This window comes from Acanthisitta chloris, unplaced genomic scaffold, assembly GCF_000695815.1.
Source record: "Acanthisitta chloris isolate BGI_N310 unplaced genomic scaffold, ASM69581v1 scaffold14728, whole genome shotgun sequence".
Taxonomy (NCBI): domain Eukaryota; kingdom Metazoa; phylum Chordata; class Aves; order Passeriformes; family Acanthisittidae; genus Acanthisitta; species Acanthisitta chloris.
In genome coordinates, this window is record NW_008688763.1 from 1 (window position 1) to 19,183 (window position 19,183).

Below are 19,183 nucleotides of genomic sequence, written 5' to 3' on the forward strand. Positions count from 1 at the left end.
CGCTGCGCGGGGCCCAGGGCGCTGCGCGGGGCTCAGAGCGCTCCGCGCTGCAGGGGACACCAAAGGCATCTGCGCCAGCCCCTCTGCCCTGGGCACGGACACCTCCCGCCGCCCGGGCTGCTCAGAGCCTCACCCAGCCTGGCCTGCCAGGTCGGAGTCGCTTCCATCTCTGGGCAACCCGTTCCTACGGAGCTGCCTGAGACTGACTTTTGACTAAGACATGGTGAAAAAAGAAATGGGTGCCAATTCCGCTTAGCAAGTGAAGGAGCAAATTCACGTACAAGGAATTAATCTGAAGTGTTAACACTCAGCAACTCGGTTCTGCCAACCAAACTGTGCTGTGTCCGGTCCCTTACTCCCACCTTCTTCTCTTCAGCACACAGAATTACGCTGCTTTGGATAAAACCGCAGCACTGTTAATGCCGCCGACACCAGGGGGAAGCCTTGGGTGGGGAAAAGTGGCTGGTGAAGATCCAGGCTTGTCTGGAGGGGCTAGGCAGAAGCAGTTTTTCCATGCATAAACAGCACACTATCTTCCTGGTTTATCAGTGTTTGAGATATATTAGTTTTATGGAATCCTTACAGTGTGATTAATGACAGTTTACAGTATGATGAGCAAGATAAAAATGGTTACGCTTTTCTTCAATGTAGCATAAGTTATTAAATCTTCACTCTCCAGACACTTGACATGTAACTACAGTTTGTTTTGCCCATTTTCCCCCTTGTCTGACAGTATCATGTCTGGATTTCTTGCTTTAACTTGGAGTTAAATGTCTTAATTACATTTATGAAATTGTAAATAACTGAGTTACATTTATGATATTGTATGTTAGATTCAGGCATCATTCACATTTATTGCCCTCTAATTATTCCTTAGGATGGAGATAATCTATACACTCAACATCCATATAATAAACAAAATCATTTAGTTTGGAAGTGACCTCTTGAGATCACCTGGTCCAATCCCGCAAGGTTGCCCAGGACCATGTCCAGTCAGCTTTTTAAGGCCTCCCCAGACAGAGGCTCCACAGCCTCTCCAGACAACCTGATCCAATGTTTGAACACCCTTAGAGTAAAAAAAAGTGTTTTCTTGTGTTCAGATGAAATGTCATGGGTTTCAATAGTCAGTGAATGCTACTGGGAAGAGTCTGGCTCCCTCCTCTTCATTCCCTCCCGTCAGGTATTGATACACATTCAGCCTTGTCCAGGCTGAACAATCCCAGCTCACTCAGCCTCTCCTTATATGAGAGGTGCTCCAGTCCTGCAGTCATCTTTGTGGCCCTATGCTGGCCTTGTTCCAGTAAGTCCCTGTCTCTTTTGTGGACACAATATCCAGGTGTGGACTCACAGTACTGTGTAGAGGGATAGGATCACCTCCCTTGACCCTTCAGCAGTGCTCTGGCTAATGCAGCTGAGGGTGCTGTTGACTTTTGCTGCAAGGAAGCGATGTGAACTCTTTCTTGGTAAGAAAATGGAGGAATGTGACAGCTGAATTAAGGTAACTGTGGTTAAAGAAGAAAAGTTGTGTAGCTGCAGCTGGTGCAAATATGTCTTACCACTTTTAATGCAATCTTCAGTTGTAAAGCTGTTTACTTATTAATTTGATGAGACTGTCCTGGATGCTCAAAAAGGCAATGCTGTGACTTTCTGTGCAGATTCTGTGCAGGTGGCAGAGCTGGACTATTACAGGAGCAGCACTGGAGTCTCTGTGTGCCTGTGCGCTTCAACTGCTGCATTAAGAAGCTCAGAAGCAGAAAAAAGTTCCTTAGGTGGCAGTCTTGGAATGGTATGGGAGTAATACGGGTTGGGGTTACTGGCAATAATGGAGATAAGTCATGCTAGAAAGGCAAATTAAAGCTTTTTTTTCCAGTTTTATCCTCTATTTCTGCAGCCTCTGGGATAATGTCAGTGGGGAAGAAAACGGCTGTGCATCTGGAATGCAGCTGTGACTGCTCTGGTGGTGCCTGAGCCAGGCCGGAGTCCTGCTTTCCCTTTCTTGGTTGTGGACACTCTGCACGGGTGGTAAAAGGCATGAAATACATCATTAGGAGAATCTGCAGCATTGCCTCTAGTGTGCGGGGAGTGTTTCTGGAAGCTATCATGCGCAAAATCAAATTCAGCAATAAAGCTGTGGTTTAGTTCCCTCGTTATTTCGGCTGCACAAGAAGATTGGTCTCTCAGAAGCTCATCTGAAAGCCCACTGGGAACTGTTAGCTCCCTGACTGCACACCTACAAGCTTAAATAAATACTTATCTGGAATCAAGATACTTAGAAACAACAATCTGTTTATTGCTGGGGTAAATGAACTGCTTTCTCACTTCCCTGAAGGAGACATTTTATTTTCTCTGTGACAGAAAGCAGGGTGCTGTGGCTCAGTACCACAGGTTCATATTATGCCCTGTTCAAGTAAGAAGTAGCAGGAGAGGTAAAGTGATGGTTGTGGTGTTTGAATGTGCCTAATAATAAAGAAAGTGGAAAAATTCTTTCTTACCCTGCAGTTTGAAGTAGTCCTTGGTTTTAGGCAAATCTGTACAAGGAAAGTCACAGGCCACAACAGCATTTAAGGAACTAGGGGGATGGTCTGGGAAAAGGTTTGAAATATTTGCAGGATGATTGCAGCGCTTAGACTGGAATGTATCAGAGCTGGGCCCAGTTCACTGCTCCACCATGAAGCTCCCTGAGGACCACAGGCAAGACACTTTTGGCTGGAGACAATAACCACTCAGTTACCTTCCCTGCAGCACCTAACAGGTGCCAGCCATCTGGGAAAAATCCAATCCAAGACCTAGTGCTAAGTATTGTACAGCTGTCCTGGGTTGCAGTGTGGGGGGTATCCATGGTATGTATTCTATTATAATAGCTTTAACAAGCTGTTAAAGCAGGTGGGGCAGTGATCGTTATCACCTTGTCCCTCCCTCAGGGCAATCCTGATGGCTCCCTCAGGGGCTGTCTCTGATTAACGGGCTGTCAAGGGCCCATGCATGACACATCCTCCCAGTGGTCCTTATCCCTTGTCCCATGGTGAGGTGACTCACCCCAGGGGTGGGGAGCCAAACATGCTCACAGGGATATAAACTTGGGTTTGGACCAGCACAGGGAGCCCTTTGCCTGCTGGATTCCCAGAGGACAGGAGCTGCTGCTGGACCTTCAGGAGAGAACCGGATCTGTGGGATCACTGCTCCAACAAACCCATCGCTCCAGGAGGACTGCAGCACCATTTAATCGGACTACTACTAACACCCTGACTGACAGGGTGTCAGGTTATTTTCTGACTCTGTCAGGTTACTTTCTGACTCTGTCAGGTTATTTTTTTTTTTTGTACTGTTGCATTTGTGTTGTTTTGTTGTGTTGTTCATATTAAATTGTACTTCTGACTCAGAGTCTCTCACCGGTTTGCTTTTCAAACCAGCACAACAGGACATCTGGGGACCAAAAATGCCCATGTGCTAGAGAGTGAGCAAGCTGCTAGGAAACATCTCTCTAGATATAGGTCAACATCCTGCCCCTGCTCAGTACAAATGAATCTGTCTGCAGCTGGAAGACCAAAGCCTTGTTCCAATTGGGATCCATAGCGTGGACTTGTCTCAAAGAAGAGTGCCAACATCTGTTCCTTGAGAGGTCTGACTAGGGTTTGTTCTTTTATTTAGCTGCCAAGAGACGTGTTCAGACCAACATTTTGTAAAATAGCCCATTGTTTAAAATACCCATTACTCTGGAGACCCATGTTTACTTATCTTCCTCAGATTGACATGTAACTACAGTTTGTTTTGCCCATTTTTTCCCTTGTCTGACAGTATCATGTCTGGATTTCTTGCTTTAACTTGGAGAGTGCCCTGTGGGAGCCTGTGGTGGTGGAGAAGGGAGGCTCTGCTCATTCAAATTCTGCCACTATGGAGCAGACAACTGAGAGACAGCAATTGTAACAAGAGACCTAGTGGTTGGAGTGCTGGGAGAGGCATGTTAGGGCCTGTTCTCCATCCTAAGGGACTTTATCCTTAGAATGTTTAATAGAAAATATCTAAAAAATACCTCTGTCAGGGAATGCAATGCAGCATTCCTTTTGGAAGCTGATCGCCTAAACCATGAGGATATGGGTTCATGTGTTCTCCTCTATTGATTGTTTATTTGTTTCAGAGAGAGAGACATTGTGGGGCTGGGGACATGCTCCTTGGTCCAGTTTATTAGACTTCCTACTGGTTAGGCTGTAGGGCTGGGAGATGGGGATCCTGTGGAAGAATGAAGTGTTGAACTTGTGTGAGTAACACCTGAAGACATTTTAGGCTTTTCTGGAGCAAATGTGTGGCAATCCCACATGCAGACTTTGCAAAGGAAGCAGCCAGTCTTGCTGGTTTGTGCTGCTCTTTGTACACGGGGTGAGATTTGTGGACCCTGGTGATGTAGGCTGGCTGTGAGGGCAGTGCTCAGGCCCCGCAGGGGACTGTCACAGGGGACTGGGTGTGCAGTGGTGTCAATGGCCCACTCCTGACTCGCTCCAGAGCAGAAACATGGTATGCAGAGAAGGTTTAGGTGCAACAGGGAAAAGCCTAGTGAGTGATACCTCCAGACTTGGTCAGCAGCTGAACAGAGACTGGATTGCAGTTGCAAATACAGGCTTTGCATTTCTACCTTCTAGTGACATCTAGCCCTTTCCCCCCATGTGCCTTCTTTATCTGCACAGTGGGAATAACACCAGATGTTTTCCACGGCTGTAGTGACAGATCATGCTTGTCCAGACAGTGTGAGGATTGGGGTCACTGAGGTATGATGATAGCAAGAGGTCCTCAATATTTTGCTCAAATGCTTGCCACGTCACCAGGATGTGAACTGCTAATAGCAGGAAGGTATAAACAAACTTGTTGAGAAGAGATAAAACAGAGATGGGAGGTACTACAGTTTCTGCCAACATATTTTTATGCATGTATATCCCAGAAATCAAAGCAGAGTACAAAACCAAGAAACTATTTCCTGACTGTTGTATGGTGTCCAAAGACAGGGGAGGAATCCATTTTCATATCTTACTGGTGAGATATAGTCTATAGAGACCCTAAGTCTTCAGAATATAGAAAAGATTATTTTTCTCCTTGCATTTTTAAATTGCTGAGATTTAAATCTACCTGAAATAGCCTTCCCTGTACAAGATGCAATCATCCAACGTCATCCTTCGCAATGGCCGAGTTCTCTACTGACTGCAGCACTGAACACTTTTTCTCAGTGCCTGATGGGGAATGTTCTGATTACCTGTTTTCATCAGGATATGCCCTAGCCTTTGTTAATCTGTTTATTATGCTAAGACTTTCCCGGCAGCTTAGAGCTAATGCAATGGATTTTAAGGGTTTACACAGGAGCAACTCTTTCAGTAGCCAGTCACCTCAGCAGCTTGATTAATTCAACAGGATTAAGCCTTCTTTGTACTTGGCTACCACAGGGGTGGAAAAAGTCTGTCCTACCCTGGTATCTGTAGTGCAAGTAATGTTGTACAAAGAATCTTCTTGTTATGGTATGAAAATTATACCTGTATTTGGTTTCTTAACAAAGTCAAGCTGTTCCTTTTCACAGCTGTTACAAACACCCACCCGCTCTTTATTCCTCGCCCTCTCCGTTAGATCCACGGTAAGACCAGTCAGGCTGATTTGTCTGGATGGATTCTCCATGGATACATGAATAATTCTTTGAAACCAAGTTCATTCAGGGTTGCAGACCAGTTTCCTTTTATTGTCTTCTGAGACTCCTGGCTCTGCTCCAAACCAGATGTTGGCAGCACTGAAGACATGCAACAGTCACAAGATAGATTTGAGAGGCCTTTGGAAATGTGGTTGACATTCTGGCAGGCAAGACAGACCCATTTTGTCTGAGCACTAAAGTGTCTTTTGCCCCTGTACTGTCAGACAATCAACCTGAGGCAGGTACTGACATCTTAGCAGCCAAAGATACAGTCATGAAAGGCATTTCTTGGTTAATTTCTTGGAAAAGCATTATTTCAATTTCCATGCCTGAAAATAGTGACAATAGCAGACTGACAGAAACGGTTTGCCCCTGAATGGAAGGTGTGAATTTGAAGTGAATTGTCCACTTCTGTTTTTGGCAGAGGAAGGGGCAGTCACTGAGCTGCAAGCAGCTGCTTCCAGAGATGAATTTCATCAAGGCTCTCAGGACTTGGCTAAAGAGCAGCATGTTAGCTGCAAAACCATGAGCCTAATACCAAAAGCTACTTTCAAATTTCAGCATTCTAACTGCCACAGACTGTTAGGCCACCCAATTGCAACATAAATCTTGTGCTGCATATGAGGAAGCTGACTGTGATGTTGTGCCCTAGCACTTCTCCTCGTGTGGGGTGGGAATGGGAAGGCTTTATCTACAGCCTTAGAGGGAAAGACCAGGTCACATAAGCTCTAAGCCAGTTTGTCAGAGACTCTGCCATCTGAAAAGGAATACCAGTGTATTTTGGGCACACCTATGGCAAATACTTTGAACTCTATGCAACTACTCAGATGCACAGACAAGGCCTTTCTGGTGCTGTTGACACCTCAGCTTCACCAAAGGATGCAGTGCTGGGGTGCCAATGGAGCAACATTACTGAGGCTGGAGCTCACACACTGCCACCAATCAATCTGTGGTGTGAGCAGGGATGAGCCACCTGCTTTCTGTCTCAAAAAAGTAGGAATACTTACACCCGGCTGGGGTTTTGTGTGAAACCTGGTCACAGAGTGCAACACTGCCACAGCCCAGTAAAATATTGTTATAAAGACATCTGGAGTCTCCAAGCCTGGACTTGTAGAGTGCTGTCTCCAGGATCATCCGAAATAATTTGGTTCCATTTTCAGAGTGGTAGCAGACCTGGGCCCAAGGTGCAACTGTGCTCTTTTTCCAGCCCTTTCTCAAAATAACATGGATCCTTTCTCCAGACAGTGGTCATTTAATACCCAAACAGATATATCTCCCCAGTTTTATTGTTTACATTTTTTAAAAGTATTAAAATTGTGTATGATTGCTTCTTCTGGGAGTGGGTACAACCCACAAAGAACCTCAAATAGCTACTGTGGAAGGGGTTATCCAAGCAAGGACGATGGATACTCTGAGATAAACTTCAATGTAGATTATGTGCTCAGGCTTCTAGTTATCCTCTCTGCTGTTTTAGCTTCCAGGCAGGTAACGTATGCTATGTACACTAAAACATGGCAATGGAATTAGCATCCTGTATCTTTGAGGCCCATTTGTAACAACATGGTAGTGACATAGCTGAAAATGAGCCTATAAGAGGAGCTTGCAAGTGGCTTAAATACTGATGTGGCTGCAAGTCCTACATTACTGACAGTTCATATCAACCCCTCCAGGCTGCTCAGTATCAGGGGTTACAACACAGTAAGCTCAGCTTCAGCTGAACTCCAGCCCTCATTAACAACATGATTATAGGTAAGTTACATGAACTGTCTCTCCTTCAACCTCTGAAGACAAGCTGTGGTGACTGCAGCTTGGCCTTGTCTATGTATGAAGCTAGATGGTGTTTCTTTGCATGTACCCTGTAAACTCATTATCCTACAGAACACAGACTTTGGTGTCTCCTGGAAGAAGTGTGGTAGCAGACATTAGCATCCCCTCCCAAATATGGTATGCAGACACTGTCAGGTTGGGCTACATCACAACACACTGCTGTGATTTTTATTGTGTCCTACTGAAGGTCAGGAATAAACCAGAAAGCTGTGCTGAACCCCAATCCACCATGTACAATACCTTCCTCAGGACTTAGCTTTGTGCTGGAGAAGAGAGAGTGATGCTCCCGAGAGCTGCAGGAACTCCTTGTGAACCTGTCCATGAATTCACCACTCCTGCAGTTGTTACTTCAACCTAAAAACTGCCATTGGGACTAGAAACAGTGGTGTGTGGTTATACCTATAAAACACTCACCTGAAACACACCCATGAAGCAGTAATGCAATTTTTTTCTCCTAATTCCATGTTTGCTAAAAAAGTTGTGGGATATGAGATGGCTGGGAAGGGATTAGCTACTTCCCTTTACTGATCTTCAGGCACGTGCATGTGTATACTTTATGACTCACTAAAGGTCCCAAAGGATTTGTTCTGAAAGCTGGTTTCTTTTGAATGTCCAATAAAAAAAAAGATCTCAGGTGGAATTTCTGATGTCAGAAGATGTGGTATCAAAACCAGTGAGATATTCAATGCTGAGCATGGAAGAGTAGATGAATTTTTCATAGATGGCTCAAGATAGGGTAGTTGTTGTTTGTACAGATCTAGTAACTAATTATGTGCTGGTTTTTAAGGAATAACAAGAATATTGTTCCTAGAGATGTGGGTGTATCAGGGATTTAAAGTAGGCATAAAGCTGTGAAAATTCCAACATCATTCAGTAGGAATGAAAAGGTTATTAGGGGGCAGGTAAATATACCTTTAAGAGTACCATCATTTTAATTAAAAACATTAATTTGGGATTCTCTTCATGACGTTTTCACTAAATAGGATTAAACAATTTTACTATACAAATGAATAAAGTCTAGAGTTGTTATCACAAGAAATTTTTAATATGGTTTGTGACAAGCAATATCAAAGTTACCAACTCTCAAGCTTCGTGTTCTGAAACCAGACAACTCTCAGCAATGAAAAAAGTTGTGCACTGATAAACATAGGAGGCGTATTGTATTTTTTAATTAAATATGAAAACATGAGCTGTGTACATTATTTTTTCCCTAGAAAACACAGCAATTTCAAAAGTTTATCATAAAATATTTTCATGAAATGAGTGAACCAGCAAACACATGCACTTGTGTGCCTTCCCCCCTCCCAAGATAAATGTGGTAAGAGACATACGCAAATGTAATAGTTAACAGAACAAGTGGAGTTTTGTCATAGTTTGGTTCTTTTTGGAAAGGATGGAATGTAACATTGTGCTTGACTTTCTATGTCACAACAAAAAATATTTGGTGCAATATTTTAACATTTTCTTTTTAAGGTTCAATCTGGTGGAGAAAAATACCTTTTTCTATAATAAAATATGTCTGTTCTTTTTAAAACATAACTTTTTTGCACAAAATAATTTTGTAAACTGTTATTTCAAGGGCAAGGTAGGCGGTGCCGTGTCAATGTCCTCCCCCCCCCCCCCCAAAAATGTGATCTGTTATCTGAAGCAAAACAGGGAAACACAAAAAAGAGCGGAGCAGAGGTTGCTTTGCAAATAGAAAGGTCGTGTTGGACGGGGGAGAGGGGAAGGAGCGTGTGGTGGGACAGAAGAAAGTTAAAGGTCACTTTCGCCATAGAGCGCTGTGGAGAAGGACATGTAGTCCAGGGCACCAGGTACAGCATCACGGCCAGTGTAGGGTGCCATTCTAGCAATGCAATATTCAGCTTGATCAGGAGGCAGTTCCCGCCGTAATTCATCCACAGTGATGTAGTTCTGCAATGAAGACAAACAATAAGGCAATCGTTACTTTCGGAAAACTGACTTTCCTCCCGGGGGACAACCACCCCCTGTCCCACACCAGGGCAGCAGGCAACACTCAGGGACAGGACTGCAAGAACTAGACTGGCGCTCTACACCCACACAGGGAGCTCTCAGGACTTATGCCTGGGGAAGACACACACTCACTCCTTCCTGTTTGGCAAAGGAAATGGTTTTTACAACAGGGAGAAGGTTTGTTTTTGCAGGAGAGATGGTGGCACACCTAAAGAAAAGACCTCAAGGTACATAAGGTAAGTTGTTAGTGTAAGACTGTGCCTTCCTGTGGCACCTCTGTGCCTGTTGCCAGAGAGGTCCTCCTGAAAGCAAAAGGGGGGAAGCAGAAATTTAAGTTGGATGCTGTCCCTCACTGGCAGGAGGTAACAGTTGCTTGTGCTGCTTGAGAGTTGCCGTTCCCTCTCTTCAGGGCAAGGAAAGGAGCCATTCCCACTAGCTCTTGCTGGTGGCACTGGCAGACAAGCAAACACTTCGTACTGCTTCCACAGTTCCAGCAATAATCCTTGCCTTTCACTGCAGACATTTTTAATACACAAGTAAAACATCTTATGTAAATTCAGCTTCTGGAGACTCACTGTGCTGCGCTGAGGCAGCTTGGCTTCTCTCCATGCAGTAGGTAACAGTAGCTGCCTGTTTGCTAATCAGTATGTTGTCTTTAGCTAACTGACTCATGGGCATTCACAGTGTCTGAACAATGGTTCAGGTTTCACACAATACTTCTCTCTCTCCACTGACTTTTTTTTTTCCCCCTGCCTTTCCGTTTAATGACTGGGATAAGAGGTTTTATCCTTCATAATAAAATACTGTCTGATTCATGTTATAGTCACAAGAACATATTGAACATATTTAACATACTGTACAGAGTAAATGAGTTAATAAGTAATACTGCATCCCAAAGTACCTGTTTATTCAGTGATTAGCTTATCTGAATTACGTGGAATTTTCAGGCCTTGAAAGACAATAGAACTGGCTTCACTCAGGTCGATGCCTAAAGGACAGGTATTGTAGGTTTCTACATGACAATTATGACAAGTTTCTTAGTGAAACACGGAAACCAGTACTGGATTTAAGGATAACTCGTTACAATCTGAGAAACGGTACCCAACATTTCGAGTGGAATGAATAAAATCATTAGCAAATATAGAGATATGTTAATATTATATGTACATATTTGTTCAGTTACATCAAAGATTAGTGGGCATTGTTATATAAGAAAAATAAGATTACACTTTTTTTATCAGCTGCTTCCACTGATGATGTCAATTCAGAAAATTAACACTTTTCATATCATCCCTTGAGTTTTCCTACTTTTGACCAATGTCTAAGATTGCTCCTCTTGCAGATACAGCATATCCTCAATGAAAATCTACTATTGAATGTATGACAACTGATAGTGACACATGTATATCTGAGAAAGGTCATCTCAAGTTTACAGCTGTCAGTAATTAAATCAGTTTTTCAAGGCTAATCAAGAATCCTCTGTTGAATTTCTCCATTTTTAAATAACAAATCACGACTAAGCTCTTAATTAAAATTTTAAAGCAAGAGTGGGCAGCAAAGTTCTGACTCACAGCTGAACAGGACTTTGGAGTGCCTTGGCAGGCTGCTCATTAACCCACACTTTAACCTTGCACTCCACCAGCACTGCACGACGTTTCTGTGAAAATACACTCCATGCTAGAGAGTGTTTCTCTTGACACTTTCATTCAGAGACAAGGAGCCATGCAGATGCAGGAAAGGAAGGTGTGGAGCCTCACCTTATCTCCAGCCAGGATCTTGAAGGAAGCCATAACCTGGTCAGCAGTATCTGTATCTGCTGTTTCCCTGGACATGAAGTCGATGAAGGCCTGGAAGGTCACCACGCCCAAACGGTTAGGGTCGACGATGCTCATGATGCGGGCAAACTCTGCCTCTCCCTGGAGAACAACAGAGTCATGTAAGCCTGGACATTTGGGCAGCAGTGCTACAAAAGTGAGGAGAAACTGTTCAGCAGCACATCTCATAGCTAGAAAAACAAAGCCAAATAGAAATCACCTCTGTTTGTTTCCTTGTTTTTTAATCAGGATGTTATTTTTTAGCTTGCTGTTGTGTACAAATGCTTCCCACTCATTTGTCCTTTGGAATAAAATATTCTCAGCTGTGCCCTAGCGTAACATCCAGCTCCATCTAGCTTTAGGACAACGTTCCTATCAGGGAACAATACCACACAGACTTCAGAGGAAGACACATATCTCTAATTCATGTTGTGCCAGATGTCTGCAGCAGTATTTGAAGATCTGCACTCCTCAAATCCTTTTGCTTTCATTTACTACAACAGAGACCACCAGAAGAAATGTCTCTCGGGTATTTCATAATATCTTACTTAGCCTTTACCAGGCAGGCTTTGGAAAGAAGGATATCTAGAGTGGCCCAGGGAAGCAGTCTTTATGGGAAAGATCCTACAGAGAAGTTTTGTTACAGACACAAAACCTTGTTGTGTAGTTTCCTGTATTTCTTTTCGCATATAAACCAAAAAATCATCTATTTTCATCTCTGGGACTCCTTCCTCCCCAGGTAAGGGGGAGGAGGGAGTAGAGCCAAGTCTTCTCCTGAGAACAGGCTCTTTTAACTCATCTAGAACAGTATACCTTCAAGAGTAATTAAGATGCCTGATCAAATGTTACCGTGTCTCAGCATGCTACACTAAAGAATCTGTGTTTACACTGGGCTGATGAGTAAGGTGATTAAACACTGCTTTGCCTGATATCAGGAAGGAAGACACTGAGAGTGCAGATGAATATATTTACACTATGCTCTTCTCCTGCCCTTTGGTGAGCATCAGTCTTTAATGAAGCTCTTCCTATTAGCTGTCATGCTTCTCAAAGTGTCACATGAATGCGCAGGTACTGTGGTGAGGGAAAAGCTATGGGAAGAATGACTGGAACTTGAACTAACTTACTTGTACAGGAAAGGAGATGTGAAGCAAATGGTAGAAATGAGAGGAGCAGCATTTTGAGTGTATTCAGAAATGAGGCATGAATATTTCTTATGAGTTCAACTGATACACAGGGCTGGGGAAGGTTGTGTATGCTGTGCAGACTGCAGGTACCGATATGAGGAAGTTTAGTGTTTCTTCCACTGGTAGCTATATAGTTTGATAAATACAATTTTTATTTGAAACACAGGAATTAGACAATTTCAATTTTTTTACCTTTAGCTACCACTGTGAGACAAGAATTTTACATGTACAACTAAAACTAGATTTAACATCCACTGCTGATAATTCTGGAAAATATTTACCTTGATTCACTACATACTGTCCCTTTAATTTTGAAGGTGCCTACAAGAATCACCTTGAACAGGAGTGACAGAGGGCTCTACATTACCATATTGTAACCCATGGAGATAAGGCAGGCTCGGAAATCTTCACAATCCATCATACCAGTCTTCTTCTACAGGGAATGACGCAAAGATGGAAAGAGCCAAGAGAGAAAAGGGACACCAGTCCAGGGAGACATGAACCCACAGGAGATGTTACAAAGAATGAGTTTAAGGGGGGAGAAAATGGAAGGAAGAATTTACAGGACAATGAAAAACAACAGAGGAAAGGTAGTTTGTGAAACCACGAAGAAGCAAAGGTGGTTTTGGACATAGAATAGTTTACACACAAGGAACATATTGATGATAAAGAAAAGGAATGAAGATATAAAGCAAGACAGATCGAGGGATGGACAAGGAAAAGAGTTTTAAGTGACACAGAAGTAAATGGAATAGTTTGAAGACATAAAAAGAATTCTCCCAAGTAAGAAATTAGGAAATTAAAAAGGAATAGATACCAAAGTACATTTAGAGAGGAAGTAGTATAGAAAAGTAATGCATATATAGTCAAACACAGGAACAATGACAAATGGATTAAGACAAACAAGAAAAGAAAGGAAAAAACTGTTATTTTTTCACAGTTTAATATCTGACTGCATTCACCACTAGCATTCAGTACCTGTGCATCGTTTCCAATATCGTAACCCAAGCTGATGAGACAGGCTTTGAATTCCTCAGGGCCAAGTGTGCCGGAGTGGTCCTGGTTATGCGGTGTGCCAGGCAGCAGGACATGCAGTGCCAGTGGGGTGACGGTGTGGAGCAGAAGGAAGGGACACACAGAGGAGATCAAAGGGAGGTGAAAGGACAACAAACAGGTGCACCATGCAGTGGGTGAGGAGAGATGGAGAGGAAGAATGACATGCAGATAGAAAGACAGGGAAGAAAAATAAAAAGTGCACAACATTAGATATCACAATGACATTTCAGGATGTGCTAAAAATGCTCTTGGAACAGTTCCTTCTCAGAGAGCTCATCACATCTTCAGAGCATTTGAATGACAAAAACAGTCGATGCTCAGAAGCCTCAAGATCTCAATCTCCCAAGTGAATTACTTGCATCACTGCTTGTTATCCAGTGTCAGAAGCCCAGTGTTTCACTAGTAACCCCGAGTGCAGGTAAGCAGGCAGAGGCAGTGGGAAGCATTGCCTTAATCTTACAGTCAAAAGTTCCACTAAGGAAGTAGGTGAAGGCAGGTATGTTTGGCTGTCAGGGCATCCCAGGAACAAAGGAAAACAGCTGAAGCTCAGGGGAGCAGCGTTATGGCTGTATTTACGAGACCTGCACATGAGGTGGAGCTTTGCCTGGCAAAGCTATTTCAAGTGCTCAGCTCTGCAAACAGCACAGACATACAGTGCAGCACAACGTGGCTTGGCAGCTGCTCTTCCCTTTGCTCATTGCCCACTCCCCCAGTGTTTGGATGTACCCATCAAACAACACACAAGCTACTACAGGAGCCAAGAATTTCCATCCACCCTACAGAATTTCAGCTCAGCACTGAAGAGTCCCTGGCTTCTGCCACCATCTCTGGCCAGATCAAGGAAGCTACAGACAGGATGGTGAGGCCAATTTCAAGCAACTTTCCTCAAAAAAAAAACAATCAACTTTTGGAGTCAATGCTAAGCCTTCATAAATTAATAGAAAGTTGAAGGTGGGAAACCCATGCTATCTCTGCATTATCATTCAGACTGTTGTGAAGGAACGGACAAATGATACGAAGGTCAAAATACAAAATCTACAGGGCTTTATGGGTCCCTCTCCCAAGGAAAAGAAGCCATGGTTTATTTTTATTAGACAGCTAGAGACAGGCTAAAATAGCCAGTGTTCAGCAATTTGAAAGTGTTGCCAATCTCTGAGAGCAGGCTGCAACGCTGTTTTCTAGAGACCTTTCAAACAGTCTGGGTGGTACACAAGTTGGTTTTAGGCTTGGGCTGCTGTCTCTGCTTCCCTGCATGACACCTTTGTGATTTAGATTGTAGAAGGAAAAGCTGCAGACAGGCTGGCAAATTGAGGGGAGGAAAATTTCCTTTAAGGAATTCTTTTGTTATTGCACCCAGTGCCTTGGCATGTATTTCCACAGTAAGGCAAGGCAGGCTTTCTATCAGGGTATGTCATGCAATGCTATGGCAAGTATAGACCGTCCCCTTTGATTCATACAAGAGCAACACTGGTTTCTTCAATACATGTTTATGAGATGGTATGTCAGAGGGGAGATGGTCCAAAGAATTTTATAAATCAAGATGATAATCTGCTCTCTGGAGAAAATGGGGTAAAAGTCTAATTACCTAAAAAAGACTTTGAATCTTTCTAGACTTTAGCTTTACCAGGAAACTTAGCAGTCTCCTGTGAAGAAATATTTCTTCCAGGCTAATGACCACTTAGCAGCCTTCACAGAAAGGACTGCTCCACAGGCTCCACTTTTAAGAATGAAACATCTTCTATTGACCTCATTTTATCACAGTGACTGGTTTTTATTGCACTATGCAATCTACATGGAAGCCTGTAGCTTACCAAGCTGCAGCCAGCACTGGACTTACCCTGTCAAAATGGTTGAAAGAAGCTCGGAACTCATTCATCTGTTCCTGGCTGATTCCTTTGGCATCACGGGTCAGAATCTGGTTTTCCACTTCATTGATGGTTCTAGCAATTGTTGTTAGTAACTGCTCCCAGCCCACTCGGATATGCTGGAAAAAGAAGTCAGGACAACGTTAAAATCGAGAAGCAGCTCTTCTGCCTCTGAGGCCAGTGGATCAAATGTGCTACTTGTTCCAAGTAAATGATCCTGGTGGCCAAGGCAGAAGTCCATTTGCTCAGAGAAGCCTCATTTTCATTTGCAGTGCGAGCCAACCAGATGTTTAAAATCTGAACTCTGACTGAAAAAATAATACTGAAGAGGCCAATTCCTGGTCTTAAGAAAGCCTTGGTCCTATTGCAAAGTTCCACTGACTAGTCAGAGCAACATACTGGGGGCCTTTAACACAACTGAAAAGCAAACCCGGTGCTTCTAGGATGTAGTTAAGCGAAAAAAGAAAATAAATAAAACACAGTGCTTGGAAGACGCTGGTGCTCCACTGCCTCTGCTGTTGCTTAATGGAGAGCTGGCCAGAAACCAAAGGACAAGTTTCAAAGCCTGTCTGTGTTCTGCTGGACTCATGTTGAACTCAGATTGCTCCCAAGAAACCTCACGTTGTCAACAGAAAGCCAGTCACCAGCTTAAAAAACCTTTGTCGGACTTTCTTCTGCCAGACTGTGGCAGCTTAAAATCATCAGCACTCCTGTGGGCTTTCTAATCACACCTAATAGGCTGCCACAATCGGGTGGCACGAGAAATGGGACCAGCCAATTTTTCAAGCAATACTGTTGATCTCATTCAGGTTGTTTCTGTTGTCCATATTTGGAAGTTAGAATGGGTTGGCACGAAGCACAGCAAGGCAAAAATGAAATTCAGAGACATGTTGTTGCATGCTTGGCCACATTGTCAAGCTCTCCATTTCCCTGAGAATCACAACATGTTGCCAGAGCTCAATGAGGCTGATGCTACTGACCACAGCAGATGAGGCTGTCTAATCTACTGCCAAAACATTTACCTCCATAGTGTAGTTGGTGTGCTTATTGTCAAAGATAAGCGCTTCCTGGATCAGTTGGTGGTCTCCTTCCAACTGGTCAATCTTTGGTTTGTAATTCACAATGCTTTTCTCGTACTGCCGCAAGTGGTTGAGCTGGTCCTCCAGGGTCCCATGCATCTCTATTGAAATGCGGCCAATCTCCTGCATTAGCAAAGACGAAGGAGGTAAGACTCCACTGAATGGACAAGCCTCAACATGCTTGACATTTATTGCAGTGATTTCACTCTCTCATGGAACAGTTACTTCACACGAGCTGAGACAGTGTCAGCAAAAATTTTAGCAGAGCCCTGAACATTTTCCAAGTGAGGTGAATCACATGTGTCTAGTACAAGGATACAAAAGAAAACTGTAGTCCATAAGCTAGTAATGTACCAAGCTAGACCTTTTTCTGATGTAGTGTTTGCCACTTAGTGCCTTCATACAGACATATTTCTGTAATCACTCTCTTCTCTCCTGCTCCTGCCATGAGTAATAGTTTCATATTTTAACATTTCATCAGCTCCAATTACTTTAACTCAAAATTTACCTAAAGAGAGACGTCCCTTAAAACTGTCTCCTCTGCAGTTGTTTGATATGCTAATTGTATTTATTTTGCCATGTGTATCGTAAAGACCATTGCTGTGAAAGCAATTACACAAAATACGGCTTGGATCTAGGGTTTTTAACTTGCTGCATATAAACACAAATCTTAAAATACCAGCATTCCCCATCACAAGTAATGCTTTTTATCCGGTACTAAAGAGTTAGGGGAAGGAAAGCGCAAACACTTCAGTAACTGATACCAGTCTTGGGATTCTTTGTATTTCCTATGATGTTTCTCTTGCTGTAACCTGAATGGCTGTGACAGTGGTCAAGAAAGACCAAGGATAAGAATATCAGTGATGATGACAGAGGAAAAAAAACTGTTTCAAAATTTGCAAAGCACTACCTCCATTTTGGTCTGGATCCAGGGTCCGATGACATTGGCCTGTGCACCAAACTGCTTACGAAGTCGTTCGTTTTGCTGCTGGCGAGCATGTTCTTCCATCAGGGCTTGATCCCTTCTGGGTACCAGTTGCCGCACCTACAGCAAAGAATAACAAAGTGTGAGGTTTGGACACACAAGGGCATGTGTACAGCAAGCGTAGAAGCGGCGGCAAGAGAGGGAGGAGTGGGTGTTTGCACTGAAAACAAGCAGTCATATGGTTTAAGACATGGTGGGCAAACTCATGGAACGTGAATCCTCTCTGCTATAGGATGCACACTGCAAACTCATCTCAGGCCCCGAAGGACCAGAAGAAGTCTCCATTCACTACTTGGGTATTTGGTGGCTCACATTAAATGAGTTGCAGGATTCAGTTCAGATCTCACTTTGGTGGTTTTGCTTGGTAGTAAGAACCACCAGCACAGCTGGTATGGAGAGTAGCTGCTCTTTTAGGATTACAACAAGAAAAGTCTATTTGGCTGCAGAGATAGAACATCTGAAGGGCTGAATGGCAAAAAAGGATACCAAATCACATGTCATATATACTTGTACGTCAGCTGAAGACCAAAAGCCTCAAAGCTTTTAAATTTAGCATCTTTCATTTAAAAATAGCATGTAAAAGGGGTCAGACACACCTTAGGGCATTTATATTAAAGATCTCTTCCACTTTTCAAGCACACAGCAATTGAGCCAAAAGCAAATGACAAAACCCCACAAAACTCAGCAGCAAGCATGAGACAGTAACTGCAGAGTAAATAATTCACTTCCTGGGGTCTCAGTCATTGAGCAGCGACATTCTCCCCCACTAACTTGCAAGGTTGGAAATAACTCACATGCTCCCATTTGCCATTGATCTCATGTGGGGTGATTGTAGTGTAAGGATTCGTTCCTGCCATGTTGACATGGTATGTCTGGACAATCTTTGAGACTTCATTGTGGATTCCCAGGATGGCCTGTCGCTCCTTGTCAGCATCTGGCAACGTGGCTTTGAACTGTTCATGAGCTGTGGTCAATCCCTGCAGAAGAAAGGCAGCAGCAAAGAGAAGGTAAGAGCATTACTTACAGAATAGCCTCTTCAGCAAATGTATCCCAGCAGAACTGACTGCAAAAGCTTACATATTCCCAGGATACAAAGCAGGCTAATCGATTACACTTTTCAAGTTCTCTCAGCATCACTAAATGGGATGTTTTTGTAGTTAAATGATGTGAAGTCTTGTTTTTCCTCTGTCAACCAGTGACAGAGAGCACATACCAAAAAATGGTGGAATAATTCTGGTTTATAACTTAGGGGAACTATTTCTCCAACACTGCTAAGTGACTGCCTGTCAGCCCCTTTGGGAAGATCATCTGACTAGTAGCATTACTATAAAACAGCCATGTCTCACTAGTTTAAATGCACCAGGTTTTTCTTCTCCCACTACGTAGCACGAGTTCTATACCCAAAGTAACTCCAGATGAGTACTAAGAGTCAGATTCAGTCTGATCAGAGTCAGTTTGAACCAGGTTAAGGTCTTCTAGCCAACAGCAAACTTGCACAGGCAACAAATGCTCCTGCTGCTGGAAAACAGCTCCTTCTCCCTGAGCACAACAGGCCCTTTCTGCTCCCTGTCTTGCTGCAGTGCCCAGGCTGTGCTCCAAGGACCAATGGTTGGGACATGATTGCTGGTAGCTTGTGGACAGCTGACAAGTCAGTTGGTCATGGCTCATCTCCCACTGCTTCTGAGGGCCATTAAGGTACTTCATCCCAGAAGCCTAGAAGATCAAGTCTAGGGAAGC

The 19,183-nt window shown here is 43.4% G+C and overlaps 1 protein-coding gene across 1 annotated transcript in view; it reads right to left on the reverse strand.

Annotated features, from left to right (window-relative positions):
- Positions 1-8,512: 8,512 nt before the first annotated feature.
- Positions 8,513-19,183, reverse strand: part of LOC103808377 (alpha-actinin-1) — a 45,598-nt gene continuing 34,927 nt past the window's right edge. The window contains exons 15-21 of the mRNA XM_009081159.1: positions 18,241-18,423; positions 17,372-17,506; positions 16,405-16,584; positions 15,355-15,501; positions 12,829-12,894; positions 11,221-11,379; positions 8,513-9,403 (exon numbers count right to left, since the gene is read on the reverse strand). Of these exons, the coding sequence (XP_009079407.1) occupies positions 9,245-9,403; positions 11,221-11,379; positions 12,829-12,894; positions 15,355-15,501; positions 16,405-16,584; positions 17,372-17,506; positions 18,241-18,423 (1,029 nt within the window). The 3' untranslated portion in view covers positions 8,513-9,244. The remainder of the gene's footprint in view (positions 9,404-11,220; positions 11,380-12,828; positions 12,895-15,354; positions 15,502-16,404; positions 16,585-17,371; positions 17,507-18,240; positions 18,424-19,183) is intronic.